The 27,818-nt window shown below is 39.9% G+C and overlaps 1 protein-coding gene across 1 annotated transcript; it reads left to right on the forward strand.

Annotated features, from left to right (window-relative positions):
* Positions 1-313: 313 nt before the first annotated feature.
* LOC118839465 (caspase-13-like) lies at positions 314-26,292 on the forward strand. Its single transcript, XM_036746931.1, has 11 exons — positions 314-532; positions 8,921-9,200; positions 10,735-10,779; positions 13,321-13,392; positions 15,353-15,444; positions 15,891-16,064; positions 16,448-16,682; positions 20,023-20,166; positions 21,710-21,819; positions 22,196-22,334; positions 26,166-26,292. The coding sequence occupies exons 2-10, from the start codon at positions 8,960-8,962 to the stop codon at positions 22,292-22,294; spliced, it is 1,212 nt and encodes a 403-aa protein (XP_036602826.1). The 5' UTR covers positions 314-532; positions 8,921-8,959; the 3' UTR covers positions 22,295-22,334; positions 26,166-26,292.
* Positions 26,293-27,818: the final 1,526 nt, after the last annotated feature.

Here is a 27,818-nt window from a genome sequence, read left to right on the forward strand (position 1 = left end):
CTCTCTCTCTCTCTCTCTCTCTCTCTCTCTCTCTTTCTCTCTCCCCCTTCTTGTTCCAGTGGGAAGGAAGGGACTCTACAGGTCACACACGTAGGCAGACACATATCAAAAAGTGGAAAGGATAAGCACACAAGATCCAAAAAACAGAACCCTAGTTCTTTTCGCAATGCTATGTTGGCAGAGTCCCCAAGTCATTTTGCAATATAAATTCACATCAGGCTTCCTGACAAATAAAGGAAGAAGATGCATAGTTTCACTTTCAATATACTTCTTCCAGCTCAAGAAGTGCTGGAGGGAGTGTGGCTGGTGATTTAGGGTATTTTTTAGATCAATTAGGTCACTTTGGGAGGGAGCGGTGGGAAGAAACATTTAGAAAACAACCTCTATCTTCTAGAGCACACAGCATGTTTGACCAAAAGTGGAGTAGGGAGGAAATTGTTGTCTAGAAATGGTATGTAACCTTATACCTAATACCGTCCCCACATTGCCTTAGGTTGGAGCTTCCTGTACTGCCTGGGCTCTCAGAGTTAAGGTAAGAGGGTTAAAGATACTCTGATTTAATTCTTGTTTGTTTGTGTTTTCCAGTTTCATAAGTTTCAGAGAAACACTTCTGGTAAGGAAATTATGAAAGACAGTGAGGATCTGATTCTTGAATCTCACTGCCTTGATTTTCAGTTGTAGCTCCATTTGCATTCTCAAATGGTCCCAGCTCTGCTGTCAAAAAATTGATGGGCTAGCTAGGGTGGTCAGTATAAGCAAATGATCCCTGCCTATTGAAATTTTCCCCAGGGCCCACCAGTTCCTTAGTGCAGAGCTTGGCTTTAAGAAGGCAATCTTTCCAGCCATCTGTTCTTAGACCTTCACATGGGAATATATGCGGAATTCTCAGGCACTGGAATATGGATTGAGTGGAGAATGTTCTTAAAGAGCAAAGCAAAGCTGTTGATATGAGGCCTTCCTTTTCCCTCTCCCTCCCCCTCCCCGTCCCCCTCCCCTCCACTCCCCTCTCCTCCCCTCTCCTCTCCCTTCCTCTCCCTTCCTCTTCTCTCCTCTCCTCTCCTTTCTCCTCCTCTCCTTTCTCCTTTCCTTTCCTTTCCTTTCCTTTCCTTTCCTTTCCTTTCCTTTCCTTTCCTTTCCTTTCCTTTCCTTTCCTTTCCTTTCCTTTCCTTTCCTTTCCTTTCCTTTCCTTTCCTTTCCTTTCCTTTCCTTTCCTTTCCTTTCCCCCCATTCCCTTTTCCTTTTCCATGCCCTTTCCCCTTTCTTTCCCTTTGCCCTTCCCTTTTCCTTCCCCTTCCCTTGATATTCCCTTCCCTTTTCCTTCTCCTTCCTCTACTCTTACTTCCTCTCCCTCCCTCCTCTTCCTCTGTTCACATAAGGTATCATACCCTTACGGGCCAGTGATCTGCCCAAAGGAACGTAAATTTTGATCACTAAAACTTCACAAAACATCTTGCAGTTTACGGGCTAGATTTCTTTCCTAAGGACCATGCCTTAAAGACAGATCATTCTTGCTTTCACTGATTGGCCAACCATAGGTTCCAGGTTAAGCTTCACTTTGTCACTGTTTAGGCCCTGACAGCTCAGAGTGAATTTAAATAGCAGTAGTTTCAGTTTTGGCCAGAAACACTGAGGATCTTCCCCTCCTGGACTGATTTGATTTTCTTTCTCAGTCTCTCTCTCTCTCTCTCTCTCTCTCTCTCTCTCTCTCTCTCTCACTCTCACTCTCTCTCTCTCTCTCTTTCCCTACCCGCTCCAAGAAAAAGAGACCACTCTTTGCCTTTTTTCTTATCTAGCCTTAGTCACTGAATGGGTATTGCCTCAGTCAAACTGAGACCTGGGAAAGACCTTAACTTAAAAAGATCAAGGTCTCTTACTGCATCTGTGGCCATCTGTAGTCAACCTGATCTATATCTTGCCACTGGATGCAGAAGGCTCCAGAGGAAAAAATGAGGCTGGTGACTTTCCACAGCCCTCCTCCTTAAATCCAATTCATTTGCAAGTCAAGGCATCACCTTCTTGATGCCTTGGTACTTTTCAAGTATGAGGGACAAAGAACAACAGCACTCTATTATCCTTATTCCCTAGGTACCAGCCTTCCTCCCTCCCCTTTTGTGACAAAGTAAAACAAAGGCCTTATAACAAATATTCATGGTCAAAGAAAACAAATTCCAACATTTGGCCTAATATTCACTCTGGTTCTGATTGTTATGGTTATGAATGAGCTGTGGGTTTGATCCCCTTCCCACAAAAAGTCAGGAAATGAATGGACCCTACAGAAATGAAATTGTCATTTCTCCTTTGATGGTTTTTCTCCAGGTTGTCCCGGTATGACCTCACTGCTGTTTGTCTTCAGGATGTCCTCCCTCTTATCTATAACAGTGAGAACCTAAAAACTTTGGCTCTGAATTTTAATTTATTTGGTGATGAAGGAATGAAGTTCTGTATGAGGCCTTGGAAAAGTAGAACTATAAACTTCAAACACTGAGTTCAGTGCCCTAAGTTTCCTTTTTAAAATGTTTGCTAGGCATCAGAGCCTTAAAAAAGTAGATAGAGTACATGGCAGATGAAAAACTTTTTAATTTAATCTTTTCAATTAAAAAAACCCTCATCTAATAGACCTGTCACAATCATTCCTCTTCCCCCCCACCCCAACAAATTAAAAAGAAAAAGAAAACTCTTGTAACAAATATGCATGATCAAGCAAAAAAATAACATTCCATATTAGCGTAGTCCAACAAATATGTAGCTCACTCTGTACCAAGTCCATCATCTCTCGGGTAGGAGAAGGGTGGTATGTTTCATCATGAGTTTTCTGGCACTGTGGTGGGTCATTATGTTTGTCAGTATTCTGAAGTCTTTAAAAGTTGTTTGTCTTTACATTTGTCTTTGTACACTTTGTCATGTATAAATTGTTCTCCTGGTTTTCCTCACTTCAGTCCAAATCAGTTCATACAAGTCTTCCCAGATTTCCCTAAAATCATGCCCTTCATTATTTCTTAGAGCACAACAATATACCTAATGTATCACAACTTGTTTGGCCATTCCTTATTTGATGGATACCCTATTAGTTTCCATTTCTTTACTGGAACCACAAAATGAGTTATGAGGAGGGAAAATTGGAGAGGGACCCCAGAGTCGCAGTCTGATATGGGGTTACCAATCTGATTCTAAGATATTTTCGTTGCTAAAAGGTATTCTAACTAGGGGAGCCTTCCACTTTTCACTTACCTGGCTTCTTCCAGGTTTGGTTTGCTAAAAGGAGAGTCCACTTTTCTCTGACCAATGCAATGGACTTATCTAGTCTGTATTTTGTCCATCCACTTCACCAGAAATGTATTCCTTTGTCTCAATGATCATTCTTGTTTCCTTCTGTGAGAAAGGATCTATGTGTCTAGTGTGAGGAGACTGAGCAGCCCTGGAAGACAGGATCTGGAAGAGGGGCATAGAGGGAACTGTTAAAGACAATTGCCATATTAGTTCTTACATATGAAGACAGAACCTCCTCCACCCACTAATTCACAGGGCAGAGACAAGGATCTTCTGTTGTTTTCCTCCCACAGAATTACGGTATCTCAGAGAAAGACACTTCCTTTAGTCCATAGGGGCCAAACTTGAGACTAAAACACATTTGAGCGCATCTCAACAGAATCAAAGGGGAATGTTTAACAAAATAAAATAAATTATCATCCAACTCAGATAATGTTAATTTGTGATTTTCTTTTTTTTAAATAATTTATTTATTTTTAGTTTTCAACATTCACTTCCCTAATATTTTGAGTTTTGAATTTTCTTCCCTGTCCTCTCCTTCCCCTTCCCAAGATGCTGTGCAATCTGATATAGGTTCTACTTATACATTCATATTAAACATACTTTCACATTAGTCATGATGTTAGAGTTAGAGCTAACAGGAGGAAACATAAGAGAGAAGAAACAAAACAACAAAAGAAAAGGAGAGCAAATAGGATGCTTCCATCTGCATTAAGATTCCAAAGTATTTTCTCTGGATAGTATTTGCCATTGTTAGTCTTTTGGAGTTGTCTTAGTTCCTTGAACTGCTGAGCAGGGCTATCTGTCAATGTCAGTCATCACACAAAGTGGCTGTTATTGTGTACAGTGTTCTCCTGGTTCATATAAATGAACCTGCATCAGTTCATATAAATCTTCCCAGGTATTTTTCTGAAGTCTAGCTGCTCACCATTTTTTTTGCCTGTTTCCTTGCCTTTATTTAATATTTTTAGTTTTCAACATTGATTTCCACAAGATTTTGAGTTACAAATTTTCTCCCCATTTCTCCCCTCCGCCACCCTAAGATGGCATAAATTCTGATTGCCCCTTTCCCCAGTCTGACTTCCCTTCTATCACCCCACTCCCTGCCCCCACCTTATTCCCTTTACCCTTACTTTCTTGTAGAGCAAGATAGATTGCTGTACCTGATTGCCTCTATATCTTATTTCCCAGTTGCATGTAAAAACAACTTTTTTATATACATTTGGTTTTAGAACTTTGAGTTCCAAATTCTCTCCCTTATTTCCTCCCCACCCACCCTCCTTGAGAAGGCAAGCAATTCAACATAGGTCACACATGTATCATTATGCAAAACTCTTCCATAACAGTTATGTTGTGAAATACTAACTATATTTCCTTCCATCCTATCCTGTCCCCCTCTATTCAATTTTCTACCTTAAACCTGTCCCTTTTCAAAAGTGTTTGCTTTTGTCTACCTCCTCTCCCAATCTGCCCTGCCTTCTATCATTTCCCCCACTTATTATCTCCTCCACCCCCCACTTTCCTGTATGGTAAGATACCCACTTGAATGTGCATGCTATTCCTTCCTTAAGTCAAATCCGATGAGAGCAAGATTCAGTCATCACCTTTCACCTGCCCCCTCTTCCCTTCCATTATAACTGCTTTTTCTTGCAACTTTTATGTGAGATAATTTACCCTATTCTTTCTCTCCCTTTCTCCAACGCACAATATATTCCTCTCTCACCCCTCAATTTTATTTTTTTGAGATATCATCCCTTTATATTCAACTTGCCCTGTCCCCTCTGTCTATATATATGTATATTTCCTTCAACTATCCTACTACTGAGCATGGTCTTCTTGTGCTGGTGGCCTGGGTCCTGGGGCTTTTGCACTGGGGCCTTAGGTGCTTGTGGCTTGCCCACTGTGCTGGGATGGGATGGCCCGGCCGAATCCTACCTGTTGTGTTAGGCTTCCAGGCCTGGCAATTTGCCTTCTGGGCTGGGGCTGAAGGCCTCACAGCTTGTCTGCTGTGTCACCTGCCTGCTGAGCCATGATGGAGGGGTCTTGGTTGCTTGGTTGCTGATCTGTGCTGTGGCTAAGAGATTCTCACTGGCTTGCCCACATACTGTCCGTCCTGGGCTGTGCTCCCGTTTTACCCAAGTGAGACAGACCTTTCCTGAAGTCCTTCTAAATTATCTTAAGCTGGAAAATTGTTTCACTTCAACTTTTTGTGGGTTCTATTACTCCAGTATCTGTTTAGAGGCTTGTTTTAACATTGTTTCTGAGGGAAACTGGAGAGAGCTCCGGCAACTTTCTGCCTTCTCTCTGTCATGTTCAAATTGATATCCTAGAACCAGAGGGTAAAAAAGTCATTGAAACAATCCAGCAATCACCTGCTAAAAGAGATTCCAAAATGAAAACTCCAAGGAGTATTGTAGCCAGATTCCAAAATTATTAAGTCATAAATTGTTCACCTATCCATAAGTCTGAGAAGCAAGATATTCTGTGTTCTAATTTTCTTGTAAATTCTCTCTTCATATCTAGGTTATGTATCCATTTTTGACCTCACCTTGCTAAATGTGTAAGATATTGTTCTATGCTCAGTTTTCGCCATACTGATTTTCAGTTTTTCCAATGATTGTTTACCAAATAATGAATTCTTATCACTTTTGCTTTGTGAACATCAAATTTCTTAACCATAATAAGAAATTATTAAACTAGGTGATCTCCCAGGAAGTGCTTCTTGCCTTGTAGAGCCTCCCCTCTGATGTCATTAATATCTAGAAAATTTCTTCTATTTCCATTTCCCTGATTGGTTAAGGAAGAAACAAACCGAACCACTCCTGCCACTGAAGATTGAAGGAAAACAAAAAGCATGACCCCAAATCACAAGGTGCCTGAGATTACAAGACTCCAGTGCAGGTTACTGGGCAGTATCATTCCAAAGAACCTAAGTGCTCATGCTGCCTCAGAAACTATGTTATCCTTGGCAAGTCACTTAACCCCTGTTTGCCTCACTTTTTAAAAATATGAAATGGGGACTATGGAGAAGGAAATGACACACCTATCCAGTGCCTTTGCCAAGAAAACCTCATCAAAATGGGGTCATGAAGAGCCAGACATGACTAAATGACACGACAATAACAACAATTCTTGGAGCTTATGTGCGTTTACACACACACACACACACACACACACACACACACACACAGAGAGAGAGAGAGAGAGAGAGAGAGAGAGAGAGAGAGAGAGAAAATCTCTTCAAGAAATGATAAAGCCATGAATTATATTCTAGAGGTCACTGATAATGCCACTCATTATACACAGTGAAAAATCAGAAGATTACTATGATTGCTAACGTATTGTGGGAAAAAATATTTCAAGTATATGACTTGACAGTCAGAATTCACTCTGATCAAAGTAGAATTGGAAAGCAAATTTTAATGAGATTGATTGTCTTTCATAAGAATCAAGAAATGTAGAATGAGCCCTTACCCTGCTCAAGATCTACAGCCTGAGCACTTCAACCACAACTTACTAGATATGTGAAAATTTTAAAATTTAAGCAGAAGTCAACACATATCAATTTAAAGCATGTATTCACTGCTACATACAATGACGACATAAGGCTTACACCTTACTTCTTAATGTTTAAAAGAAAATTGTCCTTGTCTGTTCACTTATGCTTTAGAGTTGAAGATAATGAAGAAGATAGTGGTATTATATGATAAGCTAATATGTGTCTTATTTAAGTGATAGGCTGAAAAAACCTTATTGATTAGCAATTGTCCAGCTTAGAAAATTGTTGATGGAATAAACTGCACAGTGCCTAAATTTGGTGTCAAGATTTTGATACAGGTGACCGAGTTTTGGAAAAGAACATTTTTAGGACAGTCATGTACAAAGATATGTCAGTGGATTATTCCAGTTTGAAAATCTCTCTCTTCAATTTAGAAAGGGCTTTCATACTGAATAATGATAATTTAAATAAAGTTGTTTATGGAAGACTTGGTTCTAAAACATACAATATCACTATTCTTTTCCTCAGTAGGATCAGGCTTTAAGGGGCTTTAAGGACCAATCAAATGTACTTATATTTCATCCTAGTGGCAAAAGGGAGCCACTGTAGTTTTTGAGTAGTGAAACAGACAGACCTGTTGTAGAAATATCACTGGTAGCAGCACTGGGGAGGTTGATTGGAAAAGTAAATGATTCGAAGTGTAGAAATTAATTAACTATTGACTGTCCAGGTGAGTAGGAGGATATGAGAGACTGAATTCGGATGGTGGTTGTAGCAACACAGAGGAGACAGATGTGAGCACCTATGTGGAGGTAAAGACATTAAGATTTGGAAACTGACTGCATATGTGAACTCAGGGAAAAACATAGAACTCTGTATTCTGTTTCAAATATACACAATCTTCCTATCCTACTCAAGGAAAGTCCCTACCCCTTCTTTGACCTTGTTTTCTTCCATTATAGCCTAAACAAGCAAATGAGAGCAACTTTGTTGTCCTAAGATATCACAAAAGGGAGAAGAGTCCCTGCCTTTCCAATTTTCTGGGTTCACTCTAAAGATCTCAAGAACTGCTAATATGGGGCAGCTAGTGGCATAGTAGATAGGGTGCTGGGTCTGGAGTAAGGAAGAATCATTTTCCTGAGTTCAAATCTGGCCCCAGACACTTATTAGCTGTGTGACCCTGGGCAAGTCACTCTACTCTACCTCAGTTCCTCATCTGTAAAATGACCTTGAGAAGAAAATGACAAACCACTCCAGTATATTTGCCAAGAAAAATCCATATGGAGTCACAAAGAGTTGGAGGTAACAGAATAACTGCTTTAGACATCCGTGTTGCTCCATAAGCAACTCCTGTTGTGCTAAATACTGAGGATACAAAGTTTCCTTCAAATCTCAGCACAAAGGCTATCTCCTACTTACTTCTAGAAATGTTACTTATAGCAATGAGGAAAAGTACAAAATTAAGATACCCCTTATCAAAAAGGAGACAGAGTGATCTATGATTCAGGAAAGAACTGATCTTTGGATCGCAGACACAGACACTATTAAGCATCCTGAAATTCAGTTCAATTCAATTAACTTTTATTAAGCCCCTAATTTATGGTAGGCATTGGGTAATGCTTTACAAATATCTTCTGTGAAAAGGCAGGCATCTCAGGGGCCATTTAGTCTAATTTCTGTCCTGCATTTTACAGATGAGGAAACTGAGACCTATGGAGGTTAAGTGACTTTCCTAAGTTGATACTGGCAATAACTGTCATAGGTGGGACATAAATCTAGGATCTCTGCTACCTAGTCACTAGATCTCTTTAGTCTGGAGGCGAGGCTGGTAGAAGGAAAATGCAAATATCTGGGCTGGGGTAGGGTGTGTCATGCAGGCTCCAGCCCAGTCTCATTCCCGGGACCTCCAGCCCTGACCAGGTGCTGGGAGTGGTCCAGGCTGCTAAGAGTTAACTGTCAAAAAAAGAAGCCTGGCCCCAAAGCCCAATCAGGATACTCCTCCCTTCCTCTTTAACAAGTAGTGTACCAGAACATCTGTACCTCCTGGGCTGTTCTGAGTCCTTGCTCTTTGGCTCGGAGTTCCAGGGGCGTGGCCTAGACCTACTGAGGCTGCTTGCCTCGGAACACTTTACTTGCGCTTTCTTTTCCTCCTAGTCCCACTTGGTTTGAGATCTGACAGCTGATTAGATTGAGATGGCCGACACAGTCCGCTGCTGGCTACTTCGGCACTTGGACTACCTGACGTTGGAGGAACTGAACAAATTCAAGTTGTACCTGGTGAATGATCTCTCCCGGGGCGCCCTGGAGGAGGCCGATCGCATAAAAGTTGCGGATCTCCTGGTCAGCTCTCTTGGGCAGCAAGAGGCTTGGGAGAAGGCTCTGAGCATCTGGGAAAAGATGGGCCTGAAGGAGCTGTGGGAGAAAGCCAAGAAGGGTAAGGGCGCGCCTGAGGACTGGGGCTTCCCCTTCCGGCTTGCACAAGCCCTCCTCACCTCTTTCCCCCTCCACCCACCTGCCCCCAAGTTCCCTTCTTCCTTCTTTCCTCTCTCTTCCCTCCTTCCCTCCTTCCTCCCTTGCTCCCCTCCTTCTTTCTTTCCTCCTTCCCTCTTTCTTTCTTTGAAATCGTCTTCTAGGGCTTATCTCAAACCAAATTTACCATATACTGTGCAAAGATTTTGTGTTTACAAGTAGTTTCCCTCTAAAGAATATAAGCTTTCTTCAGAGCAGGCACTGATTCATTTTCCTGTTTGTATCCCCAGCACCTAGTCCAGTGTTTGGCACATCAAAGGTGCTTAATAAATGCTTATCGAATAATTTCTGACTTTTGAATTTAGAATAAGAGGATCCCATTGGGATACATGACATAGGACTGAGAGAGGGAGAGAGGGTCATCTCTATGCTTTTTCCTAACAATCAGGATGGTAGGAGTAAGTGTCTGAGGCCAGATCTGAATTCAGGAAGATTCATTCTATTTCAGGTCCAGCCCTCTATCCATTGTGTCACCTAGCTGCCCAAAATCTTAATGGATTATCATCAAAAAGTTACCCCATAGGCATTCAGAGAGTTCAGGGGTGGCCCATACCATCTGCATCTCTATGCCCACTCCTATCTAGGACTTGATATTCAGGTACCTTAAATCTGGGAGGAGAGAAGAAACAGAAAATAGCAAGAATTGTCATTTAAAGTTCTAAAATGAAGACAGTGAGGTAGGGTCTTTGAAACAGTGGTGTGATATTTGGGACCCCCTCTCTCACTTAGTGTCTCAGATTAGTTCAGCCTAACCAGGAAACAGAGGTCTAAACCACAAGCCCTTTGTCCATTGAAAACTTCATCCAAGAGCCCAGGGGTGTGTTGAACAGTGTTGCCCACTTGATATCAGTCTCCAGTTTGAACATCTGAAGTCAGTCATTAAAGAAGTTAAAACTCCTCATATATTCACTTAGAATTCAAAAACAAGAACCAACTTGATAACATTAAGCCAAGTTTCTACTCAGCTAGAGCCAAGAGGCCCTTAGATCCTTTTCTTTCCTCCTCCTGCGCAATGCAGAAGATCCTCCCACTCCCTTGAAACCTAGATAAAATCCTTCAAGAAGTCTTCTGTAATCCATCAGTCTGCAGAGAGCCCTCTTTTTTCCTGAACTCCTGGTTCTCTACATGCCTTCAGTATTGTGGTGCCTGACACATAGTCAGTGCTTAATAAATTCTTGTTGCTTAGTTGATTCACTATCTCATATAGTTAAACTTTCCAAGCTTACAAATCTTATTGTTGTGTTTGTATCAGTCAACAACCCTTTGTTTGTGGAGTTTATGGTGCTGAGACTCAGCACATTTCATTCCAACTCCTCAGGTCCCAAACTGAGATCTCTTCCTTAATGCTGTCCTCCACCTCCATTCCTTCTTTTAGCTCCAAACTATCTACTTATGCAACAGATAGATCTCTCATTGTCTTCTGCTTTTCTTTCCTACAGAGAATCTTGGATTAGTTCCTGCTCCAGTTCTTCCAGCTTCCTCAGGTCAGTAACCACTGTCAATGTATAAGTCTAGCCTCAATTAGTTTTTTTTCCCATCTGTCATCCTGGACCTCAGATTGCTATTAATGGGGTCTCATTGGTAAAACTTAAGGGAATGTACTGCAGCAACCTGGACCACTTCCCCGACCATTGAGCAAATTAAAGTTTTGTGGGTTATAGCAGATAATATACCACCTAGAAGGGCAAGATGAAAAAAATATTGGCAGTGCCCTTGTTTAGTAATAGGGTAAAATGGTCAGACTTATTGTGTATTGATGCTAGAGTTAATAGAGAATTGTTGGAGTTTATTGATGAGGAAAATGATATGATGAGACCTATGCTTTAGTAATGTCACTTTTGTAGTAGTATGATAGATGGAAAGGGGAGAGATTTGAGATGAGATGCTAATAATCAGGAGGCTGATGTAACAATACAGGAGACAGGTAGTATATGCTCCGATCCAGTGACACTGACCTAGCTTTTTCTAAGAATAAGACACTCCATCTCTAGCTTCTTGGCATTTTCTGTGGTTGTCCCCCATGCCTGGAATACTCTCCTCTCAGCATGTTGTCCTACTAGTTTCCCTGGCTTGCTTTAAGTCCCAACTAAAATACCATCTTTTACACTAAGGTTTTCCTGACACCTCTTAATGCTAGTGCCTTCCCTCTCTTAATTATATTCCATTTATCTTTTATGTAGCTCATTTGTACATATTGGTTTGCTAATTTGCCCAACTAGATTGTGAGTTCTGTGGGGGAAAGAACTGTTTTTTGCCCCCTTTTGTGTCCTCAGTCCTTAGCATTGTGTCTAACATATACGAAACACTTGATAAATGTTTATTGGCCAATTAATAAACATTCTTATACATATGTTTACTTTAACATGGACATGCAGCACACACATATATACATAAACCCTGACATACATTAAAATATCTATTTACATCAATATGTACAAGTTCACTCATGGGCTCCCAGAAAGCCGTTCCGAGTTCTAGGTACTTTGTGGTTCATACCATTTTGGAAACTATAGCTCTTGACTCTTCCACCATTATGTGTTTACTTTTACTAATCATCAAAATTATGCTCTTAGTTTAAATCAAAGTCAAAGAAATAAGGTAGAGTAGATGCATCAAGAATGTGGCCCTCAGGCAGCATGCAGCCCACAACACTTCTGAGTACAGCTTGAAACAGATTAAAATAGTATTGGAAAATATTTAAATAAATAAGATATAGATAATATCATATTTTAAAATTAAGTCATAGAGATACTTATGCACAGATGAGTAGCTCCAACTTGTATTTGAGTTTAACATCACTAATGGAGAGCAACTCATTCTCCTACAAATACACACCCTCAGTCAAAAGAGTAGAAATGTCTAAGAATTGTATATGGGATATGTACACATGGCGACACATTTGATCAGAGCACATGTATTGAGGGTAGTCAACATTAACAATGCTGAGACCTGCCTGTGTCTTCTGGAGGTATCATTGATAGATGCAGTACTACTTTCTGCCAGATCTCCCTGTTGGGTGTCATGTCTCCAGGGCATCTTAGTGAATGGTATAGTTCCACTTTAGCTAGTTTTCAACCCTCCAGCTAACTTTCTGGCTACATAATACAGTTTAGCCACCTAATACAGCATCTAGGTGGCATGGTAGATAGGGTCCCAGAGGAGAAGAGAGTCACTAGATGGAAGAGATCCTCTGATTCTTTGTAGTCTTTTTCCTGTACTACCTCTGGTAGTGTCAAAGGCAGGACTGAATCCAGAATTATCCTGATCCTTGTCTAGTGCTGCCTTTGTAGTGTTCCTTTTCTCTTCTATTACTGCTTTAACCTTTCACCTTTCATTGGGCCCTCTCCAAGAAAAAAAAATATAAGATAAAAATGAAAGGCACACCCAATGAAACATTAAACACAGAAATAATATAATCAAGAAAATTAGGCAATACACAGAATCTACTCTTTATCTAGCCTGTAAAAATATTGTCAATATGGTTAGGATCAGGTTATATCACCCTTCCCTCTGGCCTAGCAACCATTGTAATAAAGTCAGGTTCTGAATTCCCTGAGAAATTGGAGGGTAGAGCAGGGGGGCAGGAGAAGATCTTGGAGGTGGGGGATAAGCCTACCTTACAAGCCCTTGAACTCTAATTATTATTATAAGTCCTTGAACTCAGACTATAGTGATACAAACTCTCACGGGTAATATGCCCTTGATGAGTGTTTTTTTAACCTCTCTTTCTCCTCTGGGCCTCAGAGAAATTCTCCTTCATGATTGCTCATGAACCATGGTAGCTCTAAAGAAAGGGCTTGGTTCTCATTTCTAATTTTTCAGTTTCCCTGTGGGATTTGTAGTTACTTCTATCTAGCCTTATGTTTTACATCGAGGGCAAAGTAGTTTGTGCCTTAAATCCTGAGAAGAAAAATCTCCATCTCAAAAAAGAAGTCCAGTCTTTGAGTTGGTTAACACACTAAGAAGAAAGCGCTTCAGAAGAAAATTATTTTCTCACAAATCTGATACTTTGCTCCTCTCTACAGGATCTGAAACAGGACAGCTACTAGCTGTATCTAATGTTGAAGTGTTTCTGAAAAATTCTCCTTCCTCACCAGGTAAATAACCATAAAGAACATGCCCTGGGTTCCCTTTCTGCTCAAAACAAAACAAAACAAACAGACCAAAATAAAAACCCTCAGGGTAAGGGTGACTAGGATAATGGAGAGTTCTCTTTGCAAACTCTTCAGCTCAAGTTGCCCACCTTCAAATTAGTAAAAGGTTTATCAAGGAAAAGTGGTGGGGTTAGGGGTAAAATAAGAGTGGGAAAATTGCCTTTCATCCTTGGTCCTAAGCAAAAACCTTTTTACCTTCTTTGTCTGGTATAGAGATCTTTGGAAATACCAGAGACACAGGAGGGTTGTAAGGGGTTCTTATTCACAATACCTGGAACACCTAGAGTGGATGAGTCAACCAGTACAATAAGACTATGTTTGGCCTCCAAACCCCATGATTTAGCTATATGAGTTTGCTATAATTCTCCATACCATACCTATTTTCTTTCTATATGTTATTTTCTTCCTCAGGACTAATTCTTATCCTTTGGCCAAAGTTTCAGCTCATGGTTCACCGTTGATTACCTACTATTTTCCCCTCTTCTAATCACATACTTTAATTCTCCCTATTTTCTCTTTCTGCAATCACAGCTGATATCTCCCTTATTCCTATATCTACCTAGATCCTACTCACCGCCAATCCTGCTCTAGATCTGCCTTATTCTTCTGCTATGCTCTCTGGAACGTGTGTTCTATTATTAGCATCTTTAAGAAAAGAATAAGTGTATATGTTTTCCTTTCTCACTCCTTCCATCTTCTAGTACTCATTGAGATCTACCTCCATTCTGATGACAATGATTGCCAGAATGGCACTGGTTGTGGAGTCAGGGAGAGAGAATATTCCTCACTTTCCCTTACCACTTGCAGTTGCTGTCTTTGCAACAATAACTTAGCAACTGGAAAGAATGCTGTGAAAAATTGATGATGTTCTCTTTATTCAAAATATTATGGCCTTTTTCTCAACCCTTGCCCTTTTCAAACTCTTTGCAGTGTTTGGTACTATCATCTTCTACTGGATTTTCTCTTCCCCTTTGGTTTTCTTCTACTTCTACTGGATTTTCTCTTCCCCTTTGGTTTTCATGGCACTACTCTTTTTGGATTCTCCTTCTGCCTTTTTTATCTCAATCTCCTTTAATGCATCTTCATTCAGTTTAATCTCTAATGGTGGGTGAACCCCAAGTCCTTGCCTTGTACCCTATTTTTCTTTTACCTCTATTCTATTGGTGACATTATCAGTCTTCTGGACTAAATTATCATTTCTATACTGTTGATTCTCAAACCTTTTATAACCAACCCTACTTTTTTTTTGACCAACCTCTCTTTTCTGAACACTGGTCTCACTTCTATACCTGCCTATTTGCAATTTCTATCAAGAAGTCCTTTGGGAATCTCAAGCTAAAAATATCTAAAGCAGAATTCTTTATATTTCTTCCCATACTCTCCCTTCTTTTGAACCCTCCTATTCTATTGTAAGTACCAAAATCTTCCCAGTCATCCAGGTTTGAAACTTTGGTATATTCCTCTATTACATACTCTTATTCACCGCAAGTGTCCAAATCACTTGTCAATTCTTCCTATTTCTGTCTTAACAACATCTCTCACATACTCTATTTTATCTTCATTTGCAAAGCTAACGCTCTTGCTCAAGTTCTCACTTGGACTATTGCAACTGCCTTGTACCTATTCTCTCTGCTTTAAATCTCTCCCACTCTTATTCATTCTTCACAGGGATGTCAAAGCTCCTTGAAGAAATGTACTGTTTTTGTGTTGTTTCCTTTCTTTATATTCCCAGTGCTTAACACAACACTTGTCTCAAAGAAAGCACTTAATAAATGCTTGTTGATTGATTGAATTCATGAAAAACCTATGAGGCCTTTTACTAGGACACAAGAGGATCATAGCATGTAGTAGGGATCCTCATGCGAGCAATATCATCTATCACAAGGCATCTTCTATTTTATAGCTCCACAGGCAGTCCGGGCCAGTGCCACAGATACACTCAAGCTTTGCTCCCATGAAGACTTCCAAAGGCTAAGGAAGACGATGGCAGGAGAGGTGCTATGCATGCTCTTTTCACTGGGGTGAAGGGAAGAAAGAATTGGTGTAACTCACTGAGTTATACAAATATGTGATGCTCTGGTGGGAAGGGGATATTTTCTACAGCTACCTAAATGATTGTGAGACACGAAAGAGCAAGATCTTTTCAGTTCCCACACCAGATTTCTTTATCCTTTTTTCTCGAGTTGCTAAGCAAAGTTCACATTGTTGTACAAGACCTTTCAATGAACAACAGTAGCCCACCCTGGATTTCTGATTTGTGATACTTCTTTCTTCTGTTCCCTATGCCCAGCACCATTTCTATTTAAGAGAGTGTTTGCATGGTGACATCCCATAAACATTGGGGAAAAGGCTACTATACTCTCATCTGAGCAACTTTTCTTTGTCATTGAATTCAAAGTGGCTGAGGAAGACTCATTCGCATTCATCTTTATCCCTTGTAGATATACCCAGTGATGGAAAAAGTAGCCCGCACACGTCGAGCTCTCATCATCTGTAACACGAAGTTTGACTGGCTCCCTCCCCGGAATGGTGCCGAATATGACATCAAAGGCATGCATGACCTCCTTGAGGGTCTGGGTTACAGGGTAGATGTTAAAGAGAACCTCACGGCTTTGGTAAGCACAGAGGCAAGCACTTCCCCACTCCAAAAGTGATAGAAAATCCCTATCCCAGGCAATGCAGATATTTCATTCCAAGGGCCAAGAGAACTTAGATTTGGCCCCAGAGTTCAGCACCATTTAACATACCATTTCACAGCAAGAAGGTAATAAATCTTTACTGTGAGGAGTCTTTTGTGGACTTGATGAGACCACTCTCATTCCCTGATACTTCCCTAAAGGTGCTGATTTTGGAATGTTTCTGTCCTTTCTTTAAAATATAACGTGAACTCTCCTTTCAATTCAAATCATCCATTTTACCCTTAAGATACCCTGAATGTCACATTACCAGTTTCTTTGACTAAACATTCCTGGGTCACCCAATGTAGACTTTCTCTTAGGCAATGGAGTCAGTGTTGCAGCAGTTTGCCTCCCTCCCAGAGCACCAGACTTCTGATAGTACTTTTCTAGTGCTCATGTCTCATGGTGGGCCAGATGGCATCTGTGGGAAGGATTACAAAAAGGAAGCTCCCCAGATTCTACGTGTTCACAGGATCTTCGAAATTTTCAACACTTCTAATTGTCCCAGTTTGAAGGACAAGCCCAAGATCATCATCCTTCAGGCTTGCCGAGGGGGTGAGTATGTATTCGGATTAATCCAGGGTATAATCATTCTGGGTGCTTCATCTTCTTTAAGATAAACTACACATCTCAGTTATTATATACTTCAACTGGGATGAAAAAAATATGCAATGTCACCAATAGACATACTTTCCTATGGAAATTCCTTGAGTGGTCTGATATACCTCCTGGTAATAGGTCTGGTGAGTTAGGAAGAAATTGCCTTGATTATTTTAAATATCCCCATCTACTGCTCCTTGGGAATGAATCTCATCCCATTCTGTCACCTTGGCAATCTAAACAGTTAGGTGAGGTGGTGTGGTTTAATGGAGAGAGTTGTGGACCTGGATTCAGGAAGTCTTTGGTTAAAATGAAGTGGAAAGATCAATCAATTTGGCATAAGAGGACCCAGATTTAAATGAACCTCCCTCTCTCTCTCTCTCTCTCTCTCTCTCTATATATATATATATATATAAGTACATCACCCATTCCTATTAAAAACACTAGAATGCATAGGAATAAATGGAACTTACCTTAAAATTATAAATATCATCTACCTAAAACCATCAACAAGCATTATTTGTAATGAGGATAAGCTAGATGCATTCCCAACAAGATCGGGGTGAAACAAGGATGTCCATTATCACCCCTACTATTCAATTTGGTACTAGAAATGTTAGCTGTAGCAATAAGAGAAGAAAAAGAAATTGAAGGAATTAGAATAGGCAAAGAAAAAAACTAAATTATCACTTTTTGCAGATGATATGATGATTTACCTAGAGAATCAAGTAAAAAACTACTTGAAATAATAAACAACTTTAGCAAAGTTGCAGGATATAAAATAAACCCACATAAATCCTCAGCATTACTATACATTACTGACAAAGCCCAACAGCAAGAGATAGAAAGAGAAATTCCATTCAAAGTTACTGAAGGCACTATAAAATATTTGGGAGTCTATTTGCCAAGACAAACCCAGGGCCTATATGAACATAACTATGAAACACTTTTCACGTGAATAAAATCAGATCTAAATAAATGGAGAAATATCAGTTGCTCATGGTTAGGCCAAGCTAACATAATAAAAATGACAATTTTACCTAAATTAATCTATCTATTCAGTGCCATACCAATTGAACTACCAAAAAATTTTTTTACTGAGCTGGACAAAATAATAACAAAATTCATTTGGAAGAACAAGAGGTCTAGAGTATCTAGGATATTAATGAAAAGACATGCTAGAGATGGTGGCTTAGCCACACCAGATATGAAACTGTACTACACAGCAGCAGTCATCAAAACTGCCTGGTACTGGTTAAGAAACAGGGGTGTGGATCAGTGGAATAGGATAGGTACACAAGTAGGTGAAATCAACAAGTTTAGCAATCTACTCTTTGATAAACCCAAAGAGGCCAGCTTCTGGGCTAATAATTCACTATTTCACAAAAAACTGTTGGGAAATTGGAAAATGGTAGGGCAAAAACTGGGCATAGACCAATATCTTACACCATATACCAAAATAAAGTCAAAATGGGTTCAATGATGTAGGAGTAAAAGCTGATACTGCTAAGTAATTTGGGAAAGCAAGGAATAGTTTACTTATCAGATTTGTGGAAAAGTAAAGAATTCATGACCCAACAAGAGATAGAGAGCATTACAAAATGCAAAATGGATAATTTTGATTATGTGCAATTGAAATGTTTTTGTACAAAAAAAGCCAATGCAACAAGAATTAGGAGGGAAGCAGAAAATTGGGAGAAAATCTTTGCAACTAGTATCTCTGATAAAGGCCTCATCTCTAAAATATACAGGGAGCTGAGCCAAATATATAGGAATACAAGCCATTCCCCAATTGAGAAATGGTCAAAGGATATGAACAGGCAGTTTTCAGAGGAAGAAATTAAAGCTATCTACAGGCATATGGAGAAATGCTCTGGATCACTACTGATTAGAGAAATGCAAATCAAAACAGCTCTTAGATACCACATCTCTCCTGTCAGATTGGCTAAAATAACAAAACAGGAAAATGATAAATGCTGGAAAGGATGTGGGGAAATTGGAACATTGTTGCATTGCTGGTGGAGTTGTGAGCTGATCCAGCCATTTTGGAGAGCAGTTTGGAACTATGCCCAAAGGGCTATAGAAATGTTCATACCCTTTGACCCAGCAATACCACTTCTAGGGTTGTATCCCAAAGAAATCGCACAAGCGGGAAAAGGACCCATATGTACAAAAATATTTATAGCAGCTCTCTTTGTGGTAGCCAAGAATTGGAAATCAAAGGGATGCCCATCAATTGGGGAATGGCTGAACAAGCTGTGGTATATGAAGGTGATGGAATACTATTGTGCCATAAGAAATGGGGATGATGCCGACTTCATAACAACCTGGAAAAACCTACACGACATAATGCTGAGTGAGCGAAGCAGAGCCAGGAGAACGTTGTGCACAGCCACAGATATATGGATTCCGTGAGGACCGACCCTGACATACTGCGCTTTTCTCAGCAACCTAAGGGGCAAGGACAACTCCAGGGGACTCACGATGGAGAATGCTATCTTCATCGAGACAAAGAACTGCGAAGTTTGAATACAGATTGAGGCATAATACATGCTCGCCTTTTTTGCTTCTCTTTTGTTTTTGTTTTTGGTTTTTTTTTTTTTTTTTGGTTCTCTTTCTTCTTTCTCATGATTCATTCCATTGGTCAAAATTCTTCTCCACGACTTGACTAGTGCATAAATTAATTCAATGCGAAGTTATTCATGACAGTTATATGAGATTCCATGCCGTCTTGGGGAGGGAGGGGGGAGGGAGGGGAGAAAAACTGGAACTCAAAACTATGTAGAACCATGTGTGGTAAACTAAAAATAAATAAAGAAATTCATAAAAAAAAACAATGTGTTGGACTAAACTGTCTCTGAGTTCCTATAGATCCAGCCCTTGACACTGATTAGACAGGTGATCATACTAATCTCTTAAAATCTCAATGCTATAGTTTTATTATTCCATAAAATTGGAGACATGTAGCACCTATTGTGAGACTTCAATGAAGTTGTTATGCAAATGTTAAATATTTTGCAATGTTCAAAGTGGTGTAGAAATGTTACTATTACTATGATCTTGAGAAAAGCCATATCAGTTGTAGAAGAATGGCTCCTGTGGGGTGTGTGTGTGTGTGTGTGTGTGTGTGTGTGTGTGTGGGAGAGAGAGAGAGAGAGAGAGAGAGAGAGAGAGAGAGGGAGGGAGAGAGAGGGAGAGTATGTATATGAATTTTTAGTGCCAGATGTTGACTCAACATTTGAGGATGCTTGTCCCTGCTCAATAGATATTAACCCCAAATCTCATGTTTCTGCAGATAATCCAGGGGTTGTTTGGGTCAATGATTCCACAATACACTCTGCAGACAGCTGTACCCAGGACTTAAATATCTTTCAAAGTGATGCTCTCCGTAAGGCCCATGTGGAGAAGGACTTCGTTGCTTTCTGCTCATCAACTCCAGGTAAAAGGCTTCCTGGGCAAGAATTTTGTAACGAGAGCCTCCCAATGTACAATCACCACTCATCTAGTACAAAATGGAACAAGAAGCCATGTTTGTTAGGAGTCTGGTGGCGGAACGTAGCATTCTTGGTTTCTCTAGTCCTTTTCCAGAAAACCTCATTGGTGCTTTCCAGTTAAATTTTGTGTACATTTTTCCACAGCCACTGATATCATACACATTTTTCTATTGTGTCATTCAGTAAGGCTGACTGACTCAGAACTTATTGATTGCAAAGCACTGTCCTATATGGCAAAGCATCATGAACCTAAAACAATTTGCAATTTGTGTAGGCAAAAAATATAGACATCAGCAACTTAAAAACACAAGCAGGATGACAATTTTGGAAAGACAAATTAATCACATTTATAATATATTGATTAAGAAGAAAAACAAAGAAGTCCTAGTCAAATGGGATTAGAGAAGTGTTCCTATGAGGACTGTTTTCTAAGAAAGAAATTGAAGATGATAGGGGGTGACTTGTAGAGGAAGAGTGGGAAGAAGTTATAGGCACATGTGCCAAGGTTGCTACATTTCCTAGCATCTCACTCCCATACATATTTTTCTGGAGAAGAGAGTACCTCTTTTGAGGAAGAAGAAACTGTGCTTTGTAGTGAAAAAAGGCCAATAAGATATATTATTGAAGAAGTTATGCTTGGGGCAAGAAGAGATAGCCTAATGTCATTCATTCATTCATTTACCATTTATTAAGCATATACTATAGGTAGGGTATTATAACTTTTTCTGCCGGTTGCCTCTTTGCTTCTCCTTCTTCAGTATGACAGGGACAAAAGGTACCTAGCTTATAGAATCTAGTGCCAACTTAATTTGGGTCCTCATCACTTCTAGCTTGGACTATTGTAATGAGTTCCTAACAACCACCTTCATTCTCTCTCTTTCCAATCCATCTTTTACATAGCTGCCAAAAGGATCTTCTTAAGGTACAGATCTAAAATCATGTCATTCCCTTGCTCAGAAATCTCCAATTGCTCCTCATTTTTATCCCTTGAACGCAGCACAATATCTTGCAAATAAAAGGCACTTAATCAATGATTGCTTAATTGAATTTCCTAGAAGGTAAAAGATATTGACCCTTAGCCTTGCCTTTAAGCCCTCCAAAATGTTTACCACACCATGCCTCCTTCTTCCCTTTTATGTTCTAGCTGCACTAAACAAATAATACCCTGATATCACCCTCCATCTTTTCCTCTACTGCCCTTCTGAAATATTTACACTCCATCAGAACTCCCTTTAAGTGGTATTTTCTCTGGGAAATCTTCTTTAATCCCCTTTCCCAAGGTGAAAATACCCTCTCCTTTTATAGCAATTTTTCTGAATCTCTTCTTTGTCCTTATTATACTCTACCTGTTTACCTACTCAGGTGTGTTTATGTTCAATCTTTTGGATTGTAAATGCTTTGAAGGAAGGAAATGTATTATTTTTCATCTTTGAAATGCCTTGTATATATCAGATGTCTAATACCTGGAAAATTGAATTCAATTCCCAGATAATATGTCTTGGAGAAACATCCACAAGGGCTCTCTCTTCATCATCCAATTAATTAAATACTTAAGAGAGTATGCTTGGTGCTGTCATCTGTATGAAATTTTCCTCAAGGTAAGATAAGCAACACATCATAGGCTTTTTTCCCAGTGCTTTACGAGCTCATTTCTATCCATCTTTATTCTGCATTTTGCCCTTCTGTCTTGTTAAGCTATGAAGGTCCTTCCTAACCTAGGTCAGAAGCAGCTTGACCTTTCATAAATCATAATAGCCATGGGACAATTAGTTCTTCATATTCTCTTCCTACCCTGTAGCAAACTATATCAATGGTCACCAACTTTGGGCAAGAATCTAGGACTGTTTTATCTCCTCTCTTCTCCTAGGAGACTAGCTAATAGGAAGGGAGATTTGCTTGGTATCATATTTTTCTTGGTTCTGGTACACATGAATATTTTGTTTTTTCTCAGAAACTCATCTCTTTTTTCTTTAGGTCCAGAATTCATTTGAGACCAAAGAGTTGATCATGCAAATGCCCACCATTGAGAGAGCAACATTAACAAAGAATTTCTATCTTTTCCCGGGCAATTAAAACTAGAAAGCATCAGCAACAGTGACTGTTGGCAGCTCAGGTAAATTACACTAATGTAGAAGAGATAAAATTTCCCATCTCTTGGTCTTATTTGGATAACAGAAAAAAGTATAAAATGGTAGTCGTTTTTGTGAATAATGTAGAACTTTCTTCTTGGATTTTTTTTAATCTACATGTCCTTGCCCTGATTGTACAGGGTGTCCCTGAAGTCTCGACACAGGAAAGTTGATGGCAGTGTAGAGTTATTGCATCGAGTTCACGTGAATCTTGCAAAGTGTATCAACCATTGCATCACAAATGTTAAGAAATCATATTGAAGTTGTTATTTGTTAATATTCCAATTAAATAAAATGTGGTTTAAAATTTCGTTCATTGGCCAAGATGGCGGCTGGTAAGCACGGACTAGAGTGAGCTCCGTACCTGAGTCCCTCCAAAAACCTATAGAAATGGTTCTGAACCAATTCTAGAATGGCAGAACCCACAGAACAGCAGAGGGAAGCAGGGCTCCAGCCCAGGACAGCCTGGATGGTCTCTGGGTGAGGTCTATTCCACACGGAGCTGGGAGCTGGGAGCTGGGAGCTGGGAACGGAGTGGAGCAGAGTCCAGCCTGAGCGGCGTGGACGATCCAGACCAGAAGCCGGGAGGAGGGGGCCCTAGCGCCCTAAATATGTGAGCTGTGGCAGTTACCAGACCCCTCGACCCACAAACACCAAAGACTGCGGAGAAGGTTAGTGGGAAAAGCTGCGGGAGTGGAAGGAGTTCGAGGTTCGGCTTCCAGCCCCGGGGGCAGCGGAGGTGGGGCAGCTACAGCTGTTGTTACTTCCGGCTCCAGGCCCACCTGGTGGGAGGAATTAAGTGGTGGATCAGAGCAGGAGTGCAACAGCCTGCTGAAGACCTAAGCCCAGTCTGGACTGGGGGTCCTTGGGGAAGGAGGAGTGTGGCTCTGACAGAGCTGGCACCTCCCCCCAAATGTAGAACATAGAACTCGTAAGTCTACAAGCAGTCATACCCCACTGAAAAACTCAAGGGTCAAGTTAATTGGTTGGGAATATGGCCAGGCAGCGAAAACACGCCCAGATTCAGTCTCAGACTTTGGATTCTTTCTTTGGTGACAAAGAAGACCAAAACATACAGCCTAAAGAAGACAACAAAGTCATAGAGCCTACAACAAAAGCCTCCAAGAAAAACATGAACTGGCCCCAGGCCATAGAAGAACTCAAAAAGGATTTGGAAAAGCAAGTTAGAGAAGTAGAGGAAAAATTGGGAAGAGAAATGAGAAGGATGCGAGAAAACCATGAAAAACAAGTCAATGACTTGCTAAAGGAGACCCAAAAAAATACTGAAAAATACACTGAAGAAAACAACACCTTAAAAAACAGACTAACTCAAATGGCAAAAGAGCTCCAAAAAGCCAATGAGGAGAAGAATGCCTTGAAAGGCAGAATTAGCCAAATGGAAAAGGAGGTCCAAAAGACCACTGAAGAAAATACTACTTTAAAAATTAGATTGGAGCAAGTGGAAGCTAGTGACTTTATGAGAAATCAGGATATTATAAAACAGAACCAGAGGAATGAAAAAATGGAAGACAATGTGAAATATCTCCTTGGAAAAACCACTGACCTGGAAAATAGATCCAGGAGAGATAATTTAAAAATTATTGGACTACCTGAAAGCCATGATCAAAAAAAGAGCCTAGATACCATCTTTCAGGAAATTATCAAGGAGAACTGCCCTGATATTCTAGAGCCACAGGGCAAAATAGAAATTGAAAGAATCCATCGATCGCCTCCTCAAATAGATCCCAAAAAGAAATGTCCTAGGAATATTGTTGCCAAATTCCAGAGCTCCCAGATCAAGGAGAAAATACTGCAAGCAGCCAGAAAGAAACAATTTGAGTATTGTGGAAACCCAATCAGAATAACCCAAGATCTGGCAGCTTCTACATTAAGAGATCGAAGGGCTTGGAATGCGATATTCCGGAGGTCAATGGAGCTAGGATTAAAACCTAGAATCACCTACCCAGCAAAACTGAGTATCATGTTCCAAGGCAAAATATGGAGTTTCAATAAAATAGAGGACTTTCAAGCTTTCTCAGTGAAAAGACCAGAACTGAATAGAAAATTTGACTTTCAAACACAAGAATCAAGAGAAGCATGAAAAGGTAATCAAGAAACGGAAATTGCCAGGGACTTACTAAAGTTGAACTGTTTTGTTTACATTCCTACATGGAAAGATGATGAGTATGATTCATGAGACCTCAGTATTAGGGTAGTTGAAGGGAATATGCATATGTATATGTATATATATATGTATATGTTTATGTATATATATATAAGTGAATGTGTATGTATGTATATATCTATGTGTATGTGTATGTATGTGTATGTATGTGTATATATATATGTGTTTATATGTATATATACATATATGTGTATATATATATATATATGTAAAAGAGAGAGAGCAGACACAGGGTGAGTTGAAGATGAAGGGAAGATATCTAAAAGAAATAAAATGAAATTAAGGGATGAGAGAGTAACATACTGAGAGAGGGAGATAGGGAGAGATAGAATGGGGTGGATTATCTCGCATAAAGGTGGCAAGAGGAAGCAGTTCTATGGGAGGAGGGGAGAGGGCAGGTGTGGGGGGAATGAGTGAACCTTGCTGTCATTAGATTTGGCCTGAGGGGGAATACCATACATACTCAGTTGGGTATCTTACCCCACAGGAAAGAAGAGGGAGGAAGATAAAAAAAAATAAAAGGCGGGGGGATGATGGAGGGGAGGGCAGATGGGGGTGGAAGTAATCAAAACAAACATTTTGGAAAGGGGACAGGGTCAAGGGAGAAAATTCAATAAAGCGGGATGGGTTGGGAAGGAGCAAAATGTAGTTAGCCTTTCACAACATGAGTATTGTGAAAGGGTTATACATAATAATACATCTGTGGCCTAGGTTGAATTGCTCAACTTCTTAGGGAGGGTGGGAGGGAAGGGAAGAGGAAAGAGAATTTGGAACTCAAAGTTTTAAAATCAGATGTTCAAAAACAAAAAAAGTTTTTTATATGCAACTAAAAAATAAGATACACAGGCAATGGGGTGTAGAAATTTATCTTGCCCTACAAGAAAGGAAGGGAAAAGGGGATGAGTGGGGAGGGGGGTGATAGAGGGGAGGGCTGACTGGGGAACAGGGCAACCAGAATATAAGCCATCTTGGAGTGGGGGGGAGGGTAGAAATGGGGAGAAAATTTGTAATTCAAAATGTTGTGAAAATCAATGCTGAAAACCAAATATGTTAAATAAATAAATTGCATTAAAAAATTTTTTTTTCATTTCATTTTTTGAAAATATGCATTTTTGCCTATGTGTTCGGACTTTAGGTATACCCTGTATAAATGGAGAAGGTAATGATGAGGCTCATAGAAAGCTGGCCAGAGCATCCTCTTGTCCTGGTTGATAATAGTGCCTCAGAGTTCTTCCCTCGTTTTGATCTTGAATATACCCACATTGATGACAATGCAGTAGAAAGACCATTTTCTTATAACTTATGACACCCTTACTATGGAGTCAGTTATACCTTTTGTTACAGCAAGTAACAGTTTTATTTCTATTCCTAAATTGTAAGCCAAAGTATTTCAGTGCAAGGATATTCCTCTATGAGGACATCCCAAGATAGAACTTGGTGTTATTGGTAGGTTTCCAATTCAGATTATTATGGGTCTTTCTATCCATTAGTTTGATTAGTAAATATTGGGGGATATCCAGGCATCATGCTTTTGTGGCTATATCCTTCACTACAGGGGTTGGGCCTGGTCTAAGAATTAACTATGGCATTACCCTTTCTCATGTTGTACTTCTCTCTTTCTTTTTTCTAGGAAGTCACAGGTGATGCAGTACTTACATACCTTTGTCCTCTGGAATGATGTTTTTATCATGGGAATTGTCGGCATTATTATTGTCTGATTTTTCCTTAAACAGTCCAATAAATACAAAATCAAATAATTTGTCAGCCTTTTGGGTTCCTTACTGGGCAAAAGAATTCTATGCAGGAGAGATTTCCATTAGTGCCCAGTAGTTGTCCAAGCAGGACAGGGCAGTACAGAATATTCTAGCTTTCCTAGTACAGTGCTTTTCAATTTAGTTCAGTAAGTGTTTTTGAGCAGCAGCTCCCTATTCAGGCCCTTGTGTGGACTGTGGGAGATACAAGAGAAGTGGAAAACTCAGTCCCTGCCTTTTAGGAACTTATACTTTTGTTGAAGATACAGAATGTATACACAAAAACCAAATAAAGGTTACAAATTCCTTCCTCTGCTGTTCACCACTTCAGAGTCTATCGAATTCCAATCTTCTCATTTTACAGATGAGAAAAAATGATTTGCTCAGGGTCACAGAGTAACAACTTCTGTGGGATATTTTTTCTTCATCTGTTGCCCCAAAAGGTTCAATTTACTAATCCTTAAAGTCCCTTCCAGATCTGCTCTATGCTCAGAAGTCCTCATGTGTACAGTATTGTAAATTTACTACATGCAGTATTATGTGCCTGACACAGGGTAAGTCTTCAAAAAAAGCTTGTTGTTGAGTCACTAATACCTTCCTCAAAACAACCCTATGTAGCAGGTTCTGTTATTACTGCCATTTTACTAATGAGAAAACTAAAAGTCATTCTCCCCTCTCTCTAAAACAACCCTTTTGAGGGATATTTTATGATTTATTCTCCTTGTTAATAATACAGGGAAATAGCCAGATTTAAAATAATTCAAAGAATGGGAAAGTTTCAAGATGCTTTGAAAATGAATCCTCATCTTTAACGAATATGTAAATTTAGTTTGGACTAACCTTTCTTATCTCCTCTCTCTTTTCTGCTGGCTTATCTTGTAGTTCTTGTACCTAAAGTAACAAACCTTAATCCGTCTTCTCTGGGTTGAAGGCTAGATTCTGGCTCATACATAGTCTGAAGAATATTTGATTTAGCAAGGTTGCCAGCACTTGGTAGTTTGCAGATAATGGTAAAAGCAGTGGATTAATCATCCAAGTATCTGGTTTCAAAAATGTGTGGTCTCTTTCTTACTGCCTGAGAGATTTTGACCAAGTCCTTTTATCTCTTTGAAATTTAATTTTCTCATTTGTAAAATTAAGTGGCTGTAATAGATCTCTTTCCAGCTCCTTTCCAGCTTTAAGTCTTATGGTAGAATTTTTAGTTCCTTCTAATAGCTGCTTCCTAATTTTCTGACCTGGTGGTCTGAAGACCATTGCTGACAAAAGACATTTTCTTGGAAAGCTACCCCCCCCCGCCAAAAACACGCAAGCAAAAAACCCCTCCAAACTCTGGCAATCAAATCATTCTGAAGGCCATGTCTTTGAGGTCATATCTTATACCCTTCCTGGTGGTTTCCATGTCTCTAGTCACTTGATAGCTTTGTCCTCTTCTGGCATCCTGGATACAAATTACACTTCCCTATCTATACCCACAAACTGGTAGTATCATGTAAGAAAAGCAAGGCTAAAGCTTAGAGTGAACTAAATTTGGT

Source organism: Trichosurus vulpecula, chromosome 2 (assembly GCF_011100635.1).
Source record: "Trichosurus vulpecula isolate mTriVul1 chromosome 2, mTriVul1.pri, whole genome shotgun sequence".
Classification (NCBI taxonomy): Eukaryota; Metazoa; Chordata; class Mammalia; order Diprotodontia; family Phalangeridae; genus Trichosurus; species Trichosurus vulpecula.